This window comes from Anoplophora glabripennis, unplaced genomic scaffold (assembly GCF_000390285.2).
Source record: "Anoplophora glabripennis isolate ALB-LARVAE unplaced genomic scaffold, Agla_2.0 scaffold111, whole genome shotgun sequence".
NCBI lineage: Eukaryota > Metazoa > Arthropoda > Insecta > Coleoptera > Cerambycidae > Anoplophora > Anoplophora glabripennis.
Genome location: NW_019416273.1, coordinates 94,569 through 112,651, shown reverse-complemented (window position 1 = coordinate 112,651; position 18,083 = coordinate 94,569). Strand labels below are relative to the sequence as shown.

The following is an 18,083-nucleotide window of genomic DNA, read 5'->3' as shown; positions in this document are numbered from 1 at the left end:
TAGTACCTACTTGTAACATCTAAAAAGAAATATTTAATTTTTTTGTGACGAAAGTAGTTTAAGCTTTGAAATTAAAACTTAATTGTTTTACGAAATTTAAAATGATTTAAATAAAACATATCAGTATGATAGAATTCGAAGAAGACCCCTGCGACACTTTCTTGGAATTAACGCATTCGACACCCGAGGTAGAAAGATATTGGTCGAAAATTCTAAGGCACGCCCCTACTACGGTAAATGGTTACAGCAATTCCGATAACAGGACTTATCGGCTTATTCTTAGGAAATTTTACTTCGTAGTCAAAATTCAAAATATAGGTTCCAAGTAAACAAATAAAAACTGAAAAAGTGTACAATTAGTACAACCTTACCCTAATAATAATTTATTTTCATAAAATATAAATTACACAGAAAAAGATTCTAATTCGATATATGTATAAACATTTATTTTCTAAACATCGTTTCCACATAAAAATTCACTGATTACACTATTATTCCAGTCGAATTAGAATTTGAACGTGAAAAAATTATTAGTAGACATTTTGTTGTATTTTATGAACACAGAAATCCATACCTGCAATTTAAGGTACCTACAGTTATTTTCACTAATTTGTTAGAGTCGTATGACACTATGCTAAAATTAGAGCTAATTTTCACTCCTACTTTTTGTGCACTAATTGATGCCTAATTAGACTGTATTTATTTTTCGTCTGATAAACACAATTATTGCACTCTTGAGAGATCTCGGTGTTTTAATACATGATTTCTTAAACTGTTTTTATATGTGGTCTCATAAACACATTCGTTACATTTGAATATTTGGATTTCTGAAGGTTTATGAACTGCGAAAGAATTCTCGTGTGTCAACTGATGACGTTTGAGACTCTTCTTGTATTTAGTTTCATAACTGCATCTATCACACTTGTACACTTGGTCTGTAAACTCTTTGTGAGTTAACTGGTGCACTTTCAGACTACATTTATGTTTGGTTTCGTAAGTACAAGTATCACACTTGTACATTTGAATTTCTGAAGCATCTTTGTGTGTCAATTGATGGGATATTAGGTTTCTTTTAAACTTAGTTTCATAACTACATGTGTCACACTTGTACATCTGAATTTCTGATAAGTCTTTGTGAAGCAGCTGATGTGATTTTAGATGTCCCTTATACTTAGATTCGTAATCACACAGATCGCACTTGTACGTTTGGATTTTACAAGGCTCTCCGTGTAATAATAGATGCTTATTTAGATCGCCTTTAAATTTAGTTTTGTAATCACAGGTGTCACATATGTACATTTCAACTTCTGAGATATTTTTGTGCCTTAACTGATGCACTTTTAGATGACTTTTATATATAGTTTCATAAGTACACATATCACACTTGTAAAAATGGATTTCGGAACGGTCCTTGTGTAATAACTGATGCCTATTGAAGTGACTCTTACATTTAGCTTCGTAACTGCATATATCACACTTGTATGCCTGGATTTCGGAAAAGTTCTTGTGTGATAACTGGTGCCATTTTAAACCACTTTTATGTTTAGCCTCAAAACTGCATGTATCGCACTTGTACATTTGGATTTTTTGGGGTTTAGCGGGGCCCTTGTGTAATAACTGATGCTTATTTAGATCACCTTTATATTTGGTTTTATAGTCACATGCATCACACCCGTACATGTGGATTTCTGTAATGTTTTTGTGTGTTAATTGGTGTACTTTAAGATATCTCTTGTATTTAGTTTCGTGATCACACACATTACACTTGTACATTTGAACCTCCGAGATATTCTTGTGTTTTAACTGGTGCTCTTTCAGATGACTCTTACATCTAGCCTCATAATCACACACGTCACACTTGTACATTTGAATTTCTGAGATATTTCTATGCATTAATTGATTCACTTTTAGGAAGCTTTCATGTTTAGCTCCATAGGATTGGCAGATTTCTGCATCGGGAGAATCTTTGATTATTAATCGGTGGTGCGTAGAATGTTCAAAATCATTTATATATTCAATATTCTGTGACTGATCCTCATGTTTGTTCATTAGAACTTCTTCTGTCTCACATCTACGCAAATATTCGTTCTGCATTCCTTCTACTTCTTGATAATCTCTGAAAAAATTAAAATTGTTCATAATTTAATAAACGTTATAAACGAAACACGTAAATTTCTTTCCTAATTAGGCTCGATTTTGCAATATTATTGTCATTGTGATAGTTTTTTGTCAATTAGATTAATTGTAAGCTAATGATCTATTGACACCATTTTATCTTAATATAACACCCATCATGGATTATAATATAAATCATTACTCTAGCTGCTAGAGTCTAGCAGATGGCAATTGACAAGAAGGCCTAAATTAATCATTCTAAATCTTGATTAACATTTGAATGACAGTCACTAAAAATATTATTATTTACATTGTATTTTGAAAAAGTGCTAAAAATTTGGTACAACTCTACAAAACACTTTTTCGAAAAATTGGTATAAATACTTATACAACCTTCAACGTTATTTTTTTTTCAGTTAAGCAATTGTTTTTAAATTCGATACACTTAATATTGGCTACACCTGCAAAAAATAAAATACCAAAGTCATCTTTTCAAAGTCTATTTAATAAGAAATACTTGGGTTTAATTTGCTTTTTACCTATTATACTAATGGCTTATACACTTATGCATAGATATACTCAATAAGAATAAATAAATTAAACGAATTAAGCTAACCTAACCAGACTTTACCTAATCTAGCCTCAGTCACTTGGCAAAATACATGAAAATCTATACCAACTATTATCGTTACTGTAAGTATATTATTTTCATACCCTTAACACTTGACAATATCGGCTTTAAACCTGACATATTATACAGGGTGTAACTTTAAGTGAGGTCAGTTTTTTAGGTTTTTTAGGTCAGTACGTGTGAATACGAATCTGAAATAGTTTTTTTAATCAAATAGATAACCGAGTTATAATTAATTTTTTTAAATGCACTTTAATTCTTACGTACGCCGCCACTGGGCGTATTTGCGAACTGTCAACGTTGCCAGTTGTTTTAAATCAACCTACATTGTGGGAAGTAACAACAAAAAATTGGTAAAAACATTACTTTTGTTTAATAAGGCGATGTGTTATTTTAAAGTCACCAATAGCAAAGAAGACAATATCAGATAAATTACGCCGACTTATAAGTACCGAATAAGGAAATGTTTGTCAGGTTAGTTCAACATTGTAGCACGCCCATCCTGTAATATTCATGTATTTGTATATTTGCAGATGTGTACAACGTAAAAAATGTGTGTTGACAACTTGTGTGTATTTCATGTCCAGTGCCGACTGTTAGAAGTTATATTAAAGATATTTAAACATACACCGCAACCTGAGGTCAACCTAGTTGAAACGGCAGGTTGAAACAACATTTAAGAGATTTTACGAGCTTTGAACGTCAATACGCTAATGTTGGACGGGAACAAATTCAGAGAATGGGAAATTAAGAACCAAAAAATTTTTGTGCCGTGCAAAAGGGCCCTGGTGCCAGAACTCGAAAATTAGCTACAATATTTCAAGTGTTATAATCAGACAAAACGATTATTTATTTTTGTGTATTTCATACATCATTATTGATTACTGCTCGATTTTTTTGATAGGTTATTTGTTACTGTTTCATAGTTTGTCATATTTAAAAGAATTATACTTTCGTTTATGTGGAATTCAAGTAACGAGCCAAAGAGCAGTACCTCACGGCAAGTGGTATAGAAATTTGTTTTTTAAAAAATAATAAAATAACATGTTCTTTAAATATGAGATGTGGCAACAATGTACAGCCCAGTTGCCAATTGTGTAAGCGCTGCGACTAAAGCGCGCCATCGCACTAGCTTGTCCAGGGCGGGATAATCACTAAAAAGAGGTTAAGAACAATTGAGGGAAAATATAAGCTATCGATGCGTGTTTCTAAAGAACAAAGATATGATCCCCACTCAAAGTTCTACCCTTATATTCAAACAGTTTTTGTAATAACTTAAATTTAAAATAGCAACAATGATATTTACACCGTCTTTATAAACACTATCTAACATCAATGTGCTATCTTTTGGTAGTTGGTCTCCTACAGAAACTATAGGCCGCCGGATAGGACGTGATGCAGTGCATTACGTCGCCGTCGCCATTTTGGTTCTCATTTATCGAGAATCGGAAGTTAGTTATACAAGCATAGCGACCGAAGTAGATTTAATTAAGAAAAATAATGATTTGTTGTTCTTCGTGTTATACTACAAATGCTTTTATTCTGTATAAAAGCTTTGTGTGCTTAATAGATTTTATTTTCATGGTAGGTAGGTATGAAGAATAATGGCTACTATTGTGAGGCACCCTTCGTTATAACATCTTAAGTTCTTGGGTAGTTTTGTAATTTTCTAATAAGTACTTAAATTACAAAAACAACTGAATACCATGCCCTCAATGCGTCTCACCTAAATTTTTAACGAAGATATGGACTTGAGTGAATTTTCGTGTGTACTATTAACAAAAATTATTGGTCGACTAATTACATCTGAATTGTAAGTCTTCTGCACTTCCCCATGACTTCCAACAAAATTTTGTTGTACACTCGCACCAATCACAGTTGGGGATTCGAGGGGATATTTCAATTATTTTACCATTTCATCTTATAGGTTAAAAATAAAAAAAAATAAATTGTCTTTATAACGGCTCGCACTCTTACACTCACAAACACAAACAGTTTTTGTGCATTAAATGATGCCTGTAGATAGACTGCGTTTACGCTTTGTCTGGATAACGTTTATCACACTTGTACAAGCTGTACATTTGTTCCTTCGAAAGATGTTGGTCCTGAATGCTTAAACTGTTTATCTATTTCTGAGGAATCTACAGCCAAATGACTGTCAGGACTCACACATTTGCTCTTTCGCGTCGTGGAGAGATTCTCATGTATTAGTAGATGATTTTTGATACTCTTCTTGTATTTAGTTTCATAACTTCAAATATCACACTTGTACAACTGGATATCCGAAAGATTTTGGTGTGTTAACTGATGTCTACTTAGAGAATTTTTGTATTTGGTTTCATAAGTACAAGTATCACACTTGTACATTTGAATTTCTGAAACACTTTTGTGTATTAGTTGATGACATTTCAGGTGTCCTCTATATTTATTTTCATAACCGCACGTATCACATTTGTACATTTTAATTTTGGAAGGGTCTTTGTGGAGTAACTGATGCATGTTTAGGTTACTCTTATGTTTAGTCTCAAAAGCACAAGTATAGCACTTGTACATTTGGATTTCAGAAGAATCTTTGTGCGTTAACTGGTGCCTAACTAGACTGCGTTTATGCTCTGTCTGGAAAACACATTTATCACACTTGTACAAGCTGTACATTTGTTCTTTCGAGAGATCACGGTTAAACTGTTTATTTATTTCTACGGAATCTACTGCCAAATGACTCTCAGGATAGCATCTATTTACAGTATTATATTTGCTCTTTCGTGTCATGGAGGAATTTTGATGTGTTACTTGATGACTTTTGAGACTATTCTTATATTTAGTTTCATAACTACAAGTATCACACTTGTACAACTGGATTTCCGATGGGTTTTGGTGTTTTGACAGATGCCTATTTAGACAACTCTTATATTTAGTTTCATAAGTACAAGTATCGCACTTGTACATTTGAATTTCTGAAACACTTTTGTGTATGAGTTGATGACATTTCAGGTGTCCTCTATATTTATTCTCATAACCGCACGTGTCACATCTGTACATTTTGATTTTGGAAGGATCTTTGTGGAGTAACTGATGCATCTTCAGGTTACTCTTATGTTTACTCTCAAAAGCACAAGTGTGGCACTTGTACATTTCGATTTCTGAAGAATCTTTGTGCGTTAGCTGATGCGATTTCAGGTTCCTTTTAAATTTAGTTTGAAAACTACACGTATCGCACTTGTACGTCTGGACTTCTGATGGGCTTTTATGCAATAATTTATGCGCATTCAGATGTCCCTTATGCTTAGTTTCATAGGCACAAGTATCGCATTTGTACATTTGGATTTCTGTTACATTCTCGTGCTTTAGACGATGCGTATTTAGACGACCTTTAAATTTAGTCTCGTAAGGACACCTGTTACATTTGTAAATTTGTGCTTTACAAAGGTCTTTGCTTACTAACTGCGGGTAGGTGAATCTTTTCTTATAATTTGCAAGTCCTTGAGCAGCTTCTTCCTTTAAACCACCGTTAAAGTTGTACGCAGGGGAATCACTGAAAAAATTAAAATTGTTCATATCGGAATAATATTGTAAATGAAATATGAAAATTTCGTTCCAATAAGTAGGATGAACCAGGGAGAGATAGAGCGCATTTTGAAAAATTGCCAATAAAATCTCTACTGACTACTAGTTATCAATGATTGCAACAGAAAACACAAACAATAATACTTCTGTAATAACTATAAATATGAAAAATAAAACGTACAATTAGATTATACCTCCTTTATAATTAAGAGAAATAGACCACTCAAGGTAGTAGAGAGGATTTTTTAAACTAGATTGTATCCTCATTTGTTTTTTGGTAAAATAATAATCTTCTTTGCAACCAACGTACTCCTTTCTATCTCCCTAATACATTCATCGCCAGTGAAAAAATCATTTAACATTCTATCTCTTGAGTTTGAAGAAGGGTTTCATTTAGATTTCTTAGTACATTTATCTAGTTTTTGCCACAAACTAACTTCTAATTCTTTTTAATATCATTCTAAGTTGAAACGCTTGAAAAATTGGCAGGGACTTTTTACAGCTAAGGTTCCGAGAGATGCAGCTGATATTTCATCAAGGACTGTTCTCGGTGTTACCGCAGCTTTTCCTGGCGTAGAATGTTTGTTGGATATCGGCTGAGGAGGTTCTGACCAGTTAGGTATTTGACTGTCAATTTCCGAGGGAATTGACACAAGTAAGATCCCTGTAGGGATTCACATAGGGTTTCATCTGTCCCTTGGTCATATAGGACTGACGCAGACTTGAAGCTAAAGGAACTTTAGGAGCTATAGTGCTCCTATTCACAGTTTCCAGGCAAAAATAACAAAAATTTAACTTTTCACAATTTTAGTGTTTATTGTTGCCTTTTTGAATTAACGTACAATATACATATAATAAGATAGACATTGACATATAGAAATACTGTTGTAATTTGGAAAATTGGAAATATGGGTGAAATTTATGTTTTTCGTCCTGTGTCATTATGGCTGGAACGATCCACATCCTCTCGCAGGCGGCGTATAGAGCCATGGTTGGAGGGCACAATCGGGATCGGTTGTTGCAACGGATCGTTTGGAAACAGATGGAAATTTATGTTTTACCCTCCTACGTCAATATGTATAGTTCGATTTTCTCCATTTCTTTTAGGCAGTTTCACGACGGGGTATAGATTTGTGGTTGGAGGTTTCGAGGCGCGATTGTGTGGATCTGGATTGACATCGGTCGTAATGGCAAGGTGTTCGAAACTGAGGTGAAAATTCTTTCGCCTGGCGTCCAAGATCATTAGTTGGATATGTTGGGGTGTAGAGAGCAATGGCTTCGACACGGACATGATTTGGAGCAATCCTAGACAACTCGCTGGACCTCGGATTGGAAAGGTGGGTGAATCCTTGAAACGGGTATTACGACAAATGACTCTTCAGGTATTGAACTTGAGTCAAAAGGTAAGATGACAGTTGCTGACACTTCACACTGCTTACTGTTGCTGTCACAATACACCAGAAATATTTTAGAATAAATTTTGTATTAGAATAGATAAACCGGAATTAACTTAACCTAAATTTAAATTAGCAACAATAATATTTACACTGTTTTTATTAACACTATCATACATCACTACGTACCTTAACTGCAGGCCGGGAAAGACATGACAGAGCATTACACCGCCACCGCTATTTTGGTTCTCGTTTATTGAGAATCGGTAGTTAGGAATATTCAAGCATCGTGACTAAGAAATATTTAATTAAGATTTTTTTGGAAAAATAATGATTTACTGTTCCAGATATGTTATACTACAAATTTCATTCTGCATAAAAACTTTGCATGCAGCGTGATTCACTAAATTACCTTTGTTTTTAGTTATAAAAAAATATGAAATACAAAAGTTCACGGTCAGAATAAAATAAATCGGTTTTGCCAAAAAAACTTTGTTGTTCTTATTTTTAAAAAGTCCTGTTTGCAACGCACCTTGTATGTTACTTAAATTAAAAAAACAATTGAGCATCAGGTTAGAGATATAAGCTAGGGCCATTTCTTTTTTTTTCCACCTAACACGTATATTTGCCATTTCAATCTTTCTCATAAGAAAAACATATTCGTAAGAACGTGACAGACATAGATTTACATAATTGACGTTTAAACTAAGATATAGATTTTGAGGGAAAATTTTCACGTTCGTACACTATTAACAAAATTTATTGTTCAACTAATTACATCTAACTGGTTATAAATTGTAAGTATTCTACACTTCCATGATTTCTAACAATATTTTGTTGTACACTTGCACTGCACATTTGTTCTTTCCAGAGATCTTGGTCATGAATGTTTAAAGTCTGTTTATCTATTTCTGAGAAATGCTTATCTACTACCGAATGACTCGCAGGATAGTATTCATCTACAGTGTTGCATGTATTACATTTGATCCCTTATGTCGTGGAAGGATTTTCATGTGTTAACTGATGATTTTCAAGACTCTCCTTGTGTTTAGTTTCATAGCCACATGTACCACACTTGTGTAACTGGATTTCCGACGAGTTTTGGTGTTTTGACTGATGCCTAATTAGAGAACTCTTGTATTTAGTTTTGTAAGTACAAGTATAGCACTGATACATTTGGATTTCTGAGGAATCTGTGTGCGTTAACTGATGCCTAACTATATTGCGTTTATGCCCTGTCTGGAAACTACATTTATCACACTTGTACAAGTTGTACCTTCGGTTTTTGTTATAGTTTCGTGTATTACGTTTGCTCTTTCCTGTCGTAGAGGGATTCTCGTGTGTTAGTTGATGACTTTTGAGACTACACTTATATTTAGTTTCATAATTACAAGTATCACACTTGTACAACTGGATTTCCGATGGATTTTTGTGTCTTAACTCATGCCTACTTAAACAATTCTTATATTTAGATTCATAAGCACAAGTGTTGCACTTGTACATTGGAATTTCAGAAACACTTTTGTGGACTATCTTATGATTTTTTAGATTACCTCTATGTTTACTTTTATAACCGCACATATCACATTTGTACATTTCGATTTTGGAAGGGTCCTCGTGGAATAACTGATGCATCTTTATGTTACTCTTGCGTTTAGTTTCAAAAGCACAAATATCGCACTTGTATATTTGGATTTCTGAAGCATCTCTATGTTTTAACTGATGCCTAACTAGACTACTTTTATGCTCTGTCTGGAAAACACATTTATCACACTTGTACAAACTGTACATTTGTTCTTTCGAGAAATTTTGGTCATGTATGTTTGAACTCTGTTTCTCTATTTCTAAGGAAAGTTTATCTGCTACCAAATCACTCTCAGGATAGTGTTCATTTACAGTGTTATCGTTGCTTGTATTGATCTTTCGTGTCGTGGAGGAATTCTCATGTGTTATTTGATGATTTTCGAGACTCTTATATTTTGTTTCATAACTACAAGTCTCACAATGCACAATTAGACAACGCTTATATTTGGTTTCATAGGTACAAGTATCGCACTTGTACATTTGAACTTCAGAAACACTTTTGTGTGTTAACTGATGACTTTTCAGATGACCCTTATATTTATTTTCATAACCACACGTATCACATTTGTACATTTTGATTTGGGAAGGGTCTTTGTGGAGTAACTGATGTATCTGTAGGCCCCTCTTACGTTTAGTCTCAAAAGTACAAATATGGCACTTGTACATTTGGATTTCTGAAGAATCTTTGTGCTTTAACTGATGCGATTTCAGATTACTTTTAAATTTAGTTTCAAAACTACATGTATCACACTTGTACATTTGGATTTCCAATGGGCTTTTATGTAATAATTTATGCGTTTTCAGACACCTCTTATGCTTAGTTTCATAGGTACAAGTATCGCATTTGTACATTTGAATTTCTGATATATTCTTGTGCTTTAAACGATGCGTACTTAGGCGACTTTGAACATTAGTCTTGTACTCACACATACCGCATCTGTAAATTCGTGCTTTGGAAGGGGCTTTGCTTATTAACTGGGGGCACGTCAACCCCTTTTTATAATTTGTAAGTCCTGGAGCAGCTTCTTTATTTAAACCACTGTTAAATCCATTTTTAAATTGGATCTTATATGATGGAGCTTTGTGTTCGTTTATTTGAACTTCTGTCTCACATGTACGTATACACTCGACTTCCATTTCTCCTACATCTCCACAAGTACCCATCATTTTGTTTTCGATTGTTTCATTATGTAAGTTGTGCTCAGGGGAGTCACTGAAAAAATTAAACTTGTTCATAACGAAATAAATATTGTATAAGGAATATATAAATTTCTTTCCAATAAACAAGGGGAATCGAGGAAAGATGGACCACCTTTTGTAAAACTGCCAATAAATTATTTATTGATTGACACAATAGCAAAAATATAATATAATTTCTGTAATTATAAATAAGAAAAATAAAATGTAAAATTACTCATATCTGACAGATGGACAGCTCAAGGTAGGAAAGATGGGTCTTAATAGGTTTCTTAGTACGTTGTTTATTCTTTGCAACAGACTTATTTCTAATGCTTTTTTTAAAGGATTTCTGGTGAATTAAAATGCTTGACAAATTGGTAGGGACTCTTTACAACTAAAGTTGTAAATGTGAAGCTGATATTTCGTCGTGAACTTCAATGGAAATCAACAATTAAGATTCTTGTCCGCACTGAGAGTATTCTTAAAGTTAATTTCTTCATTGAAGAACTCAGCTGGTTGAATTTCCTATTAAGAACAACTGCCAGTTGCTTGAAATATGTCGACACTGCATACTGCTTACTGTTGCTGATATTCCTCAAGTTTTGCCGAAGAGTTTACCAAACATTATTGACCTTGATTGTCTTTCAAGATCCATCCACTATTCACCCTTTGATACTCTTAAAAAATACATAACACAAAATGTAAATAACGGGTTGTGAGGGACAAACAAATTAAAACGATATCATTTGCAGATGCAAATGTTAACATGTCAATGTTAGGAGAGTGAGATATGATTATCGACTATCGACAGACTCTTCAGAGATGGCTCCCTAGAACAGAATCCCATCACACCATCCAGTCATTTTAGCTTTTCCCTTCTTCAGTACAACGTCCAATGAAACAACTTCATGCCTCGTCCAACATTGAATTACACTGTCTTTGCTACTCAATGCGTATTGCAAGTTCGTAACTGATGCATTAATTTGACACATTAAAATATACATCGTTGTCATATTAAAGATATACAGGAATGGTACATGGAACAGCGGGTATATATAGAGGGTGACTCAGAAATAAGTGCAAAAATTTTAACCATGCTTATCAACAGTACTCTTGATGCGTCTTTTCGATCGTGCCAGATTGTTTAACAAATGAAAGCTGTAGCTCTGAACATCAAGAAAAACGTGGTCATTATAAAATGGGGTACCAGCTATGGCCAGCCAGATCACCAGGTCTTAATTCTTGGGACGTCTTTTTATGGAGCTGGATGAAAAACTTATTCTTTAAACACCACAACACAGGCGAAGAACAGTCCACTGATATAACTAGGGGAAAATTTTGTTTGCACGTGCAGATTCTTGGTGCCCAACTTTGCGTCAACTAAGCTGGCAACCATTTTGAAATTTTTGGTAGAACGGTTCATAATAAGTTCTACACGCTATAAAAATTATGTCTCAACTATTCTAAAGATGTTTCATACCCCATTAGACCTAAATAAAAAAAAAATTGAATGTAAGGATATGGAACATCTTGTATATATTCCATTTATTTATATATGTCTAGAAATTCTAGAAATAATCTATAACCTTATACAGCGTGTCCCACTGTAATATCTGGAAGCGGGAAAAGTTTTTTATTTGTGGGTTTATGACAAAGTCACTCTTTGTAAAAACTCCTGCTTGTTCCAAAACGGTCAAAACTATTAAAATATTTGTCATTTTTTATACAGGGTGTTCAGTATTTAGAAAAATATCATCACCAAGAGTAAAGTACCGTTATTTTTGACAATATCGAAAAATATTATCAGGGATGTCATTTAGGATCCACAGGGGATTAAAATTTTTTTAATTTTTTTTTAACAATGCGGGCAGCTAAATTGTATGTACCACTTTATTTGATTTTTGCAAAATGTATGCAATAATCAATTTCTTTAATTTTATTTTTATTAAGTCAAGTAAGTAGAAGGACTCTCAAGCTTTCAAATGCTTTTTGAAAAATTCGAATCCGTCAATTAGGAGAGCTCTGGCGCTTGTTTAAACATTGGTCGAATTTTTGTATCGTGTAAAGATACATAATTAATTAGGAAGAAAAATATGATATTTTTCAAATTTTTTTAACATATTGTGCCGTCAAAAGTTAAGCTCACTTTTATTTTGTGCACATAGAAAAATTTTCATTTCTATTGATATTTGTAAGCCAAAAAGCCAAAAATCTTAGTGGATATACGATTCACCCAAATATGGACTTTTTGAAACAGATACCGTCTGGACTATATCGTTTAGGTAGTTTAAGAGAAACGGACTTAGTAACAGCAAATAAGAATGCTGGTTCAAGTTTCCCTTTATAAAATAGTGTGCAACTATTCCAAAATAAGAAACGGCACACGTTAACTTTTTTTGAATACTGTCATCTACAATTAATCTGAAAATTAGGATTTTCCGAAGCCCAGTATCTACAATTTTGAGAGCTAACTATTCCATTCGTGAAAAAAGGTTGCCTCATCCGAAAAAATAATATAGTGGGAAAAATGTCTGTTTTCGAGATTGTGCTCACCCACCCATAAACAAAATTTTCCATCCTTTTAGAATCATCCCCTTTTTCTAGTGTATAGACAAACTTTGGTTTATAAGGATGTATTTTATTTTTTTTAACAATCTGCAAACGAGACTTACTAACGTTTCCAATTTCTGAAGCTCTTTTTCTTAAAGATGTTTTTGGGGCATTTCTTATTGATTTTGTTTATAAATTTTGATCTAATCAATATTTTTTGACGCTCAAGGGCTAGTTTTGTAGGTCTTTTGAAGACGAAAAAAAAGTACTTTACTGTTTTCTCGTGGAAATGAACGGAAAAAGTTATAAGCGAAATCGTAAATTTACGTAAAAATTATACAAAATTATACAATCTTCCCCCCATTTTTATGACCTTGGTTTTAATCAACTGCTACACAGGGAAACTATTAAAAAATAATTTAGTAAAAAAAAAAATTGTTTTTCTATGACAAAGCGTGTTATTTTAGTTACCATATTTTTTTAAGTCAATGTGGACAAAGCGCCAAACATTAAAAAAATTGTTTTTAAAAATTTTTTAATTTTTACATGATTTATTATTTGTTATTATAAATAATTATTTTTGTTATTTTAAAAATCTCACAATAAAAAATAAATGAAAATACTAATGTGATTAATATGAAAACATTCAACTTTTTTCAACTTTTTACAAACATATATGTGCAGGCGATGCATATGTAAGAAATATGCTTACAAAGGGGGGTAGCCTCCGCTGTTTTGTTTACATGCCGATGTTGTAGGTGTTCTGATATCAGGAGTAAACGAGTTAAAAACAAACTGCCACGTTAATTTGGCGGAACGTGATTGGCCAAATATATCGTCTCCTACATTCTTATTCAGTATTCGACTATATCATTTTGTGGAAAGCTGTTCGTATAGTACCTTTGTGTGATGTAAGTGTACAACCATATAAAGTTATTTATTTCAGTGTTTAGTGATTGTACAGTGTATTGTGTTTTCCATTTTCAAGTTTTTAAGTGATATTATGAAAAAGCATCAACAAAGAGCTGGTATGATTAGAGTCTACTTCCGATTCTACTGTAAGAAGACGATATCAGATAGATTATTCCAAAGAGCAGTACCAAACACGGGTGATGTGAAATTTGCTTTTTAATAATCATTTCTTTAAATTATGAGATTTGGCAACAATGCATAGCCAAGTTGTCAATTGTGCATGTGCTGCGAATAACACGCGCCATTGTTTCAGATCACACTAGATTGTCCAGAGACAGGGTATTAAAGTTATTAAAAAAAGGTTTAAAAAAAATTAAGTTTTCACGAGTTTAAAAAATAAACTATTGATACGTGTTTGTAAAGGTCAAAGGTAGTCTCTATATAAATATGACCCTCACTCAAAGTTACACCCTGTAGAATACAAATTTATACAGATCTAAAAGAAATTAAATTTTCATGCAAGTTGCCTATTGCCCCTGTAACAAAGATTTTTGTGCCGTGATCTTTCTAATTTAAATTAAAACAGAAATTTGGATATTTATTTAGGAAGGCAAAATAATCTGGAGTTTTTGATGATTTGTCCTGAAAAAAAAAACTTCTAGACAAAACATTTCATAACCTAATTAATGTATAATGTATAATTTAAATTACACTTCAAAATTATTGTATTATTTCTCTTAGTACAAAATAAGTTTTGGCAGGGTGCAAAATTCAAATCTTGCCCTGGGCACTCATGTCCTTAACTGACTCTAGCCAAAAATGACATTATTGAAAGATGTGAATTTATAAACATAAACATTTTGAATCGTATATCTACATAGGGCCAAAAATTCAAATTCGCTCAGGACCTGATTTTGTATAATTTCAATACATATTTTCTTATTTATACAGGGTGACATAGAAAAAAGTACATTGCATAGTGCCACACAATAGAGGACACTAAAATAAGAAAAAAAGTTCCTATGAACATGGGTCTTCAAGGCCTTCGGTTAAAAGATACGGGGTGTTGAATTTTATTTTTGTTTGGGTTTTTTTTTGAATATCTTTAGCCAGAGACGCAAGAAATGGATAAAATGTGGTATACAGGGNGGAAAAATGTATTGAAGTACAAGGGCAACAATTTGAACATCTTCTAAAAACTTAATGTTTTGTTTTAATTAATCATATTTTTCATCATACCATTAAAATTTAATTGTTGAAGTATTTATCATTGTTTTTGCAAATAAAAAAAAATTAAAATTCAACACCCCGTATCATTTAACCGAAGGCCTTGCGGACCCATGTTCATAGGAACTTTTTTCTTGTTTTAGTGTCCTCTATTGTATGACACTATGCAATGTACTTTTTTCTATGTCACCCTGTATATTTAGCTATTCTGTTTTAAAATAATTTTAAATCCATGCAAGTGCATTTGCGCTTATATAAATGATGTAGTTTACTTTAAAAAAACCGTCATTATTATCCCACTTTAAAGTATACAGGGTGATTTCACTTTAAATACAGAAACTGCAGGACTAGATTCATTACCAACAAAATAAGTAGGATTTGCTCTAGAAACTTTTTCCTGCAAGACTTGGTATTCGAAATTCAGGGTAAAAATTTACAAAAAAAAAAAAATTCTTCCATATCTAAATAATGCGCTAACGGATGGAAATGAAATTTACTACACATTACTTAATTTTCAATTTTCATTAATTTAACGCAACAGTATTTGAATTTAAGATTATTTCTAAAAAAAAAAACACCAGTGGCGTATTGTCTTCTGGGAAAACGGAGTGGCACTTTCAGTAGCACGCCACTGGTTAATGCTATGATTGCCGTGAGGTTAATATTACATTCAATAAAGTGCTAATTAAGTAAATAAGCTGTAGTAAATTTCATCATCAATTCAGCGCATTATGAAGGTATGACAGAAAATAAAAATTTTTTTGGAAACTTGAACACCCTGTATCTCGAATACCACGTCCCCCAGGAAAAAGTTTATAGAACTCTACTTATTTTTTGGCAACTAATCTATCCCTGCAGTTTCTGTATTTAAAGTGAAATCACCCTGTATATGCAATAAACTACCTAATTTTTTTTCAACTTTCTTACCTTGCCCAATCATTTACTTCAGTTTTTATGTCAACTTCTTCAGTTTTGATCAGCGATTCTTCTGTCTCTACCTCTTTTTCGGTTTTAATTGAGCCTTCCATTCGCTGTTCATCTCTCAGCAGTGATTCCTCTGTTTCACTTTTAAAGAACATATCGCAGGGCTCGGAATCTGTGATTTTGTTATCATGTACGTTGGGAATTTTCGTTTCAACGTCCAAACAGGCCTTTATAAAAGCATCATGAAGGCTGAGTGAATCAAAACATTGTCTACAAATGACGGGATCTTCGGTGATGCCAAAATTCTACAACACAAGAGTTTGTAAAAATATTGATTTACGTTTTTTAGCTTTAAAATGTGTGTGAAATGGATATTTACCACTTCTGGGATGTATCTTTGCATTATCTCTAACTTTACTTCATAAAATGTTACAAATCCTTCGCTAACTAACTGCAAACATAATCGACATATTTTCTGATCATCTTCCATTTTAACTGACGGTTTGCTCTCGTGTTCCATTGAATAAACATCTCTTAAATCAACGTATAACACTTCGGGATTAACATAAGAAACAATCTTGTCCTCGACATAGAGACAAGTGGATTTAAAGTCAAATGCAGAGTACACTTTAAGAGAACATGAGGAACACATGACATGTTTATAGTTGTCATCAAAGTTCTGAAAATTTTTTCATTATAAAACAATTTATTTTTATTAACATATGCGTTTACATAAAGGTAAGCTGAATTATTTTAAATATGTTAAAAATTAATAATATAGTTTTAAATAAACACCTTACCAGATTCAGTGAAACTGTCTTTAAAATTTCTCTTGTAGAATCATCAATTATTGTAAAATTTCCAATGTTTACATTATTTCTGCAAAAGCTGCAAAATATTCCTTTAGAATCTTCCATTTATATATTTTTTCCTTTTTGATTATCCTAAACATAACATAACCTAATATATATGTCAAATGTCGCGTTCACAAATTACAGAACCTTGACTGTGGCGTGCTACCACAGAATAAAATAGATAATCCCCTAGCGCTCCATTTAATTCAACCAATCATCAAGCTGTATTCATTCGCTTCAATTTTATCTCATAATAAGTGCTTTCCAATTGTAATAGATCCTGAAGTGTTCTTCTACTCCTCTCTAAATACATACTCCCTTCGAGCATATACTACTGGAGGTAGCATGCCATTGCGAAAAATGTGGCTGAGTGTGCGAGAGAGATAGAGTGTATCTCAGTTAATGCTCTCACTCTAGCATGCCGCGATTGGTTGGAGCATTCATTTCCAACCAATCGCGGCGTGCTAGAGTGAGACCGCTGTACTGAGGTACTTTTTGTCTCTCTCGCACACGCAGCCACACTATTTTCAATGGCATACTACCTCCAGTAGTATATAGTATACAGGGTTGCCGATTTGCGGGTAAAAACCCAAAAACCGGGTATTTCAACATAGTCATTGGGTAAAAAATAAAAGCGGGTATTACCGGGTATTTTTATTTTAAGAAAAAAGTAGAAAACATTGAAAATATGATACGAAGTATGCTGTCATATGCATCTTGTAAGTAGTGACATCTAGCAGTGGAAAAAAAAACTGTTTCTTTCTCCAAATAATTTGTTTCTTGTAGTATTTATATTTGAGTTCACTCAGTGAACTTCACTGGTATCTGTTTTACTGACGCATTCGATGTCTAGAGAGGGAACTGATTCGGGTAAATGTATGGCAAAATAAATAAAAATAAAACACTTCGATTTTTTACTTTAATTTCATTGCCTATTAATTTTAATCCTAGGGTAAATATTCGGGGATTTTAAAGTAATGTATCGGGTAAAACCGGGTATTTTTTAAATTTGCCCCGGGGACTTCTGAAAATCTTGTTGGCAGCACTGCTCGTATGGCCACAGCTGCAGAAATGCAGTAATATTTCGTTCGTGGTATTTGGCGGACACGTGTGAATATTTTCGTTTGGGCGTCTACGGATATTATATTA

At 33.1% G+C, this 18,083-nt stretch overlaps 1 protein-coding gene across 1 annotated transcript; it reads right to left on the bottom strand.

The window, feature by feature from the left end:
• Positions 1-189: 189 nt before the first annotated feature.
• Positions 190-16,947, bottom strand: LOC108903949 (zinc finger protein 90-like). The gene is made up of 4 exons (XM_018706302.1): positions 16,881-16,947; positions 16,460-16,759; positions 16,084-16,385; positions 190-2,116 (listed from the first exon to the last, which is right to left on the bottom strand). Exons 2-4 carry the CDS (start codon positions 16,730-16,732, stop codon positions 724-726), a joined length of 1,968 nt encoding a protein of 655 aa, XP_018561818.1. The 5' UTR covers positions 16,733-16,759; positions 16,881-16,947; the 3' UTR covers positions 190-723.
• Between the last annotated feature and the right edge of the window lie 1,136 nt (positions 16,948-18,083).

Bases quoted from the DNA above. Each gene is read 5' to 3' on its own strand.
- LOC108903949 (XM_018706302.1), bottom strand. From the start codon at position 16,732: ATGTGTTCCTCATGTTCTCTTAAAGTGTACTCTGCATTTGACTTTAAA. The intron at 16,386-16,459 runs GTAAATATCCAT...CTTGTGTTGTAG, and splicing joins AAAGATACATCCCAGAAGTG to AATTTTGGCATCACCGAAGA. The intron at 2,117-16,083 runs GTAAGAAAGTTG...TAATTTTTTCAG, and splicing joins GAAGTAAATGATTGGGCAAG to AGATTATCAAGAAGTAGAAG.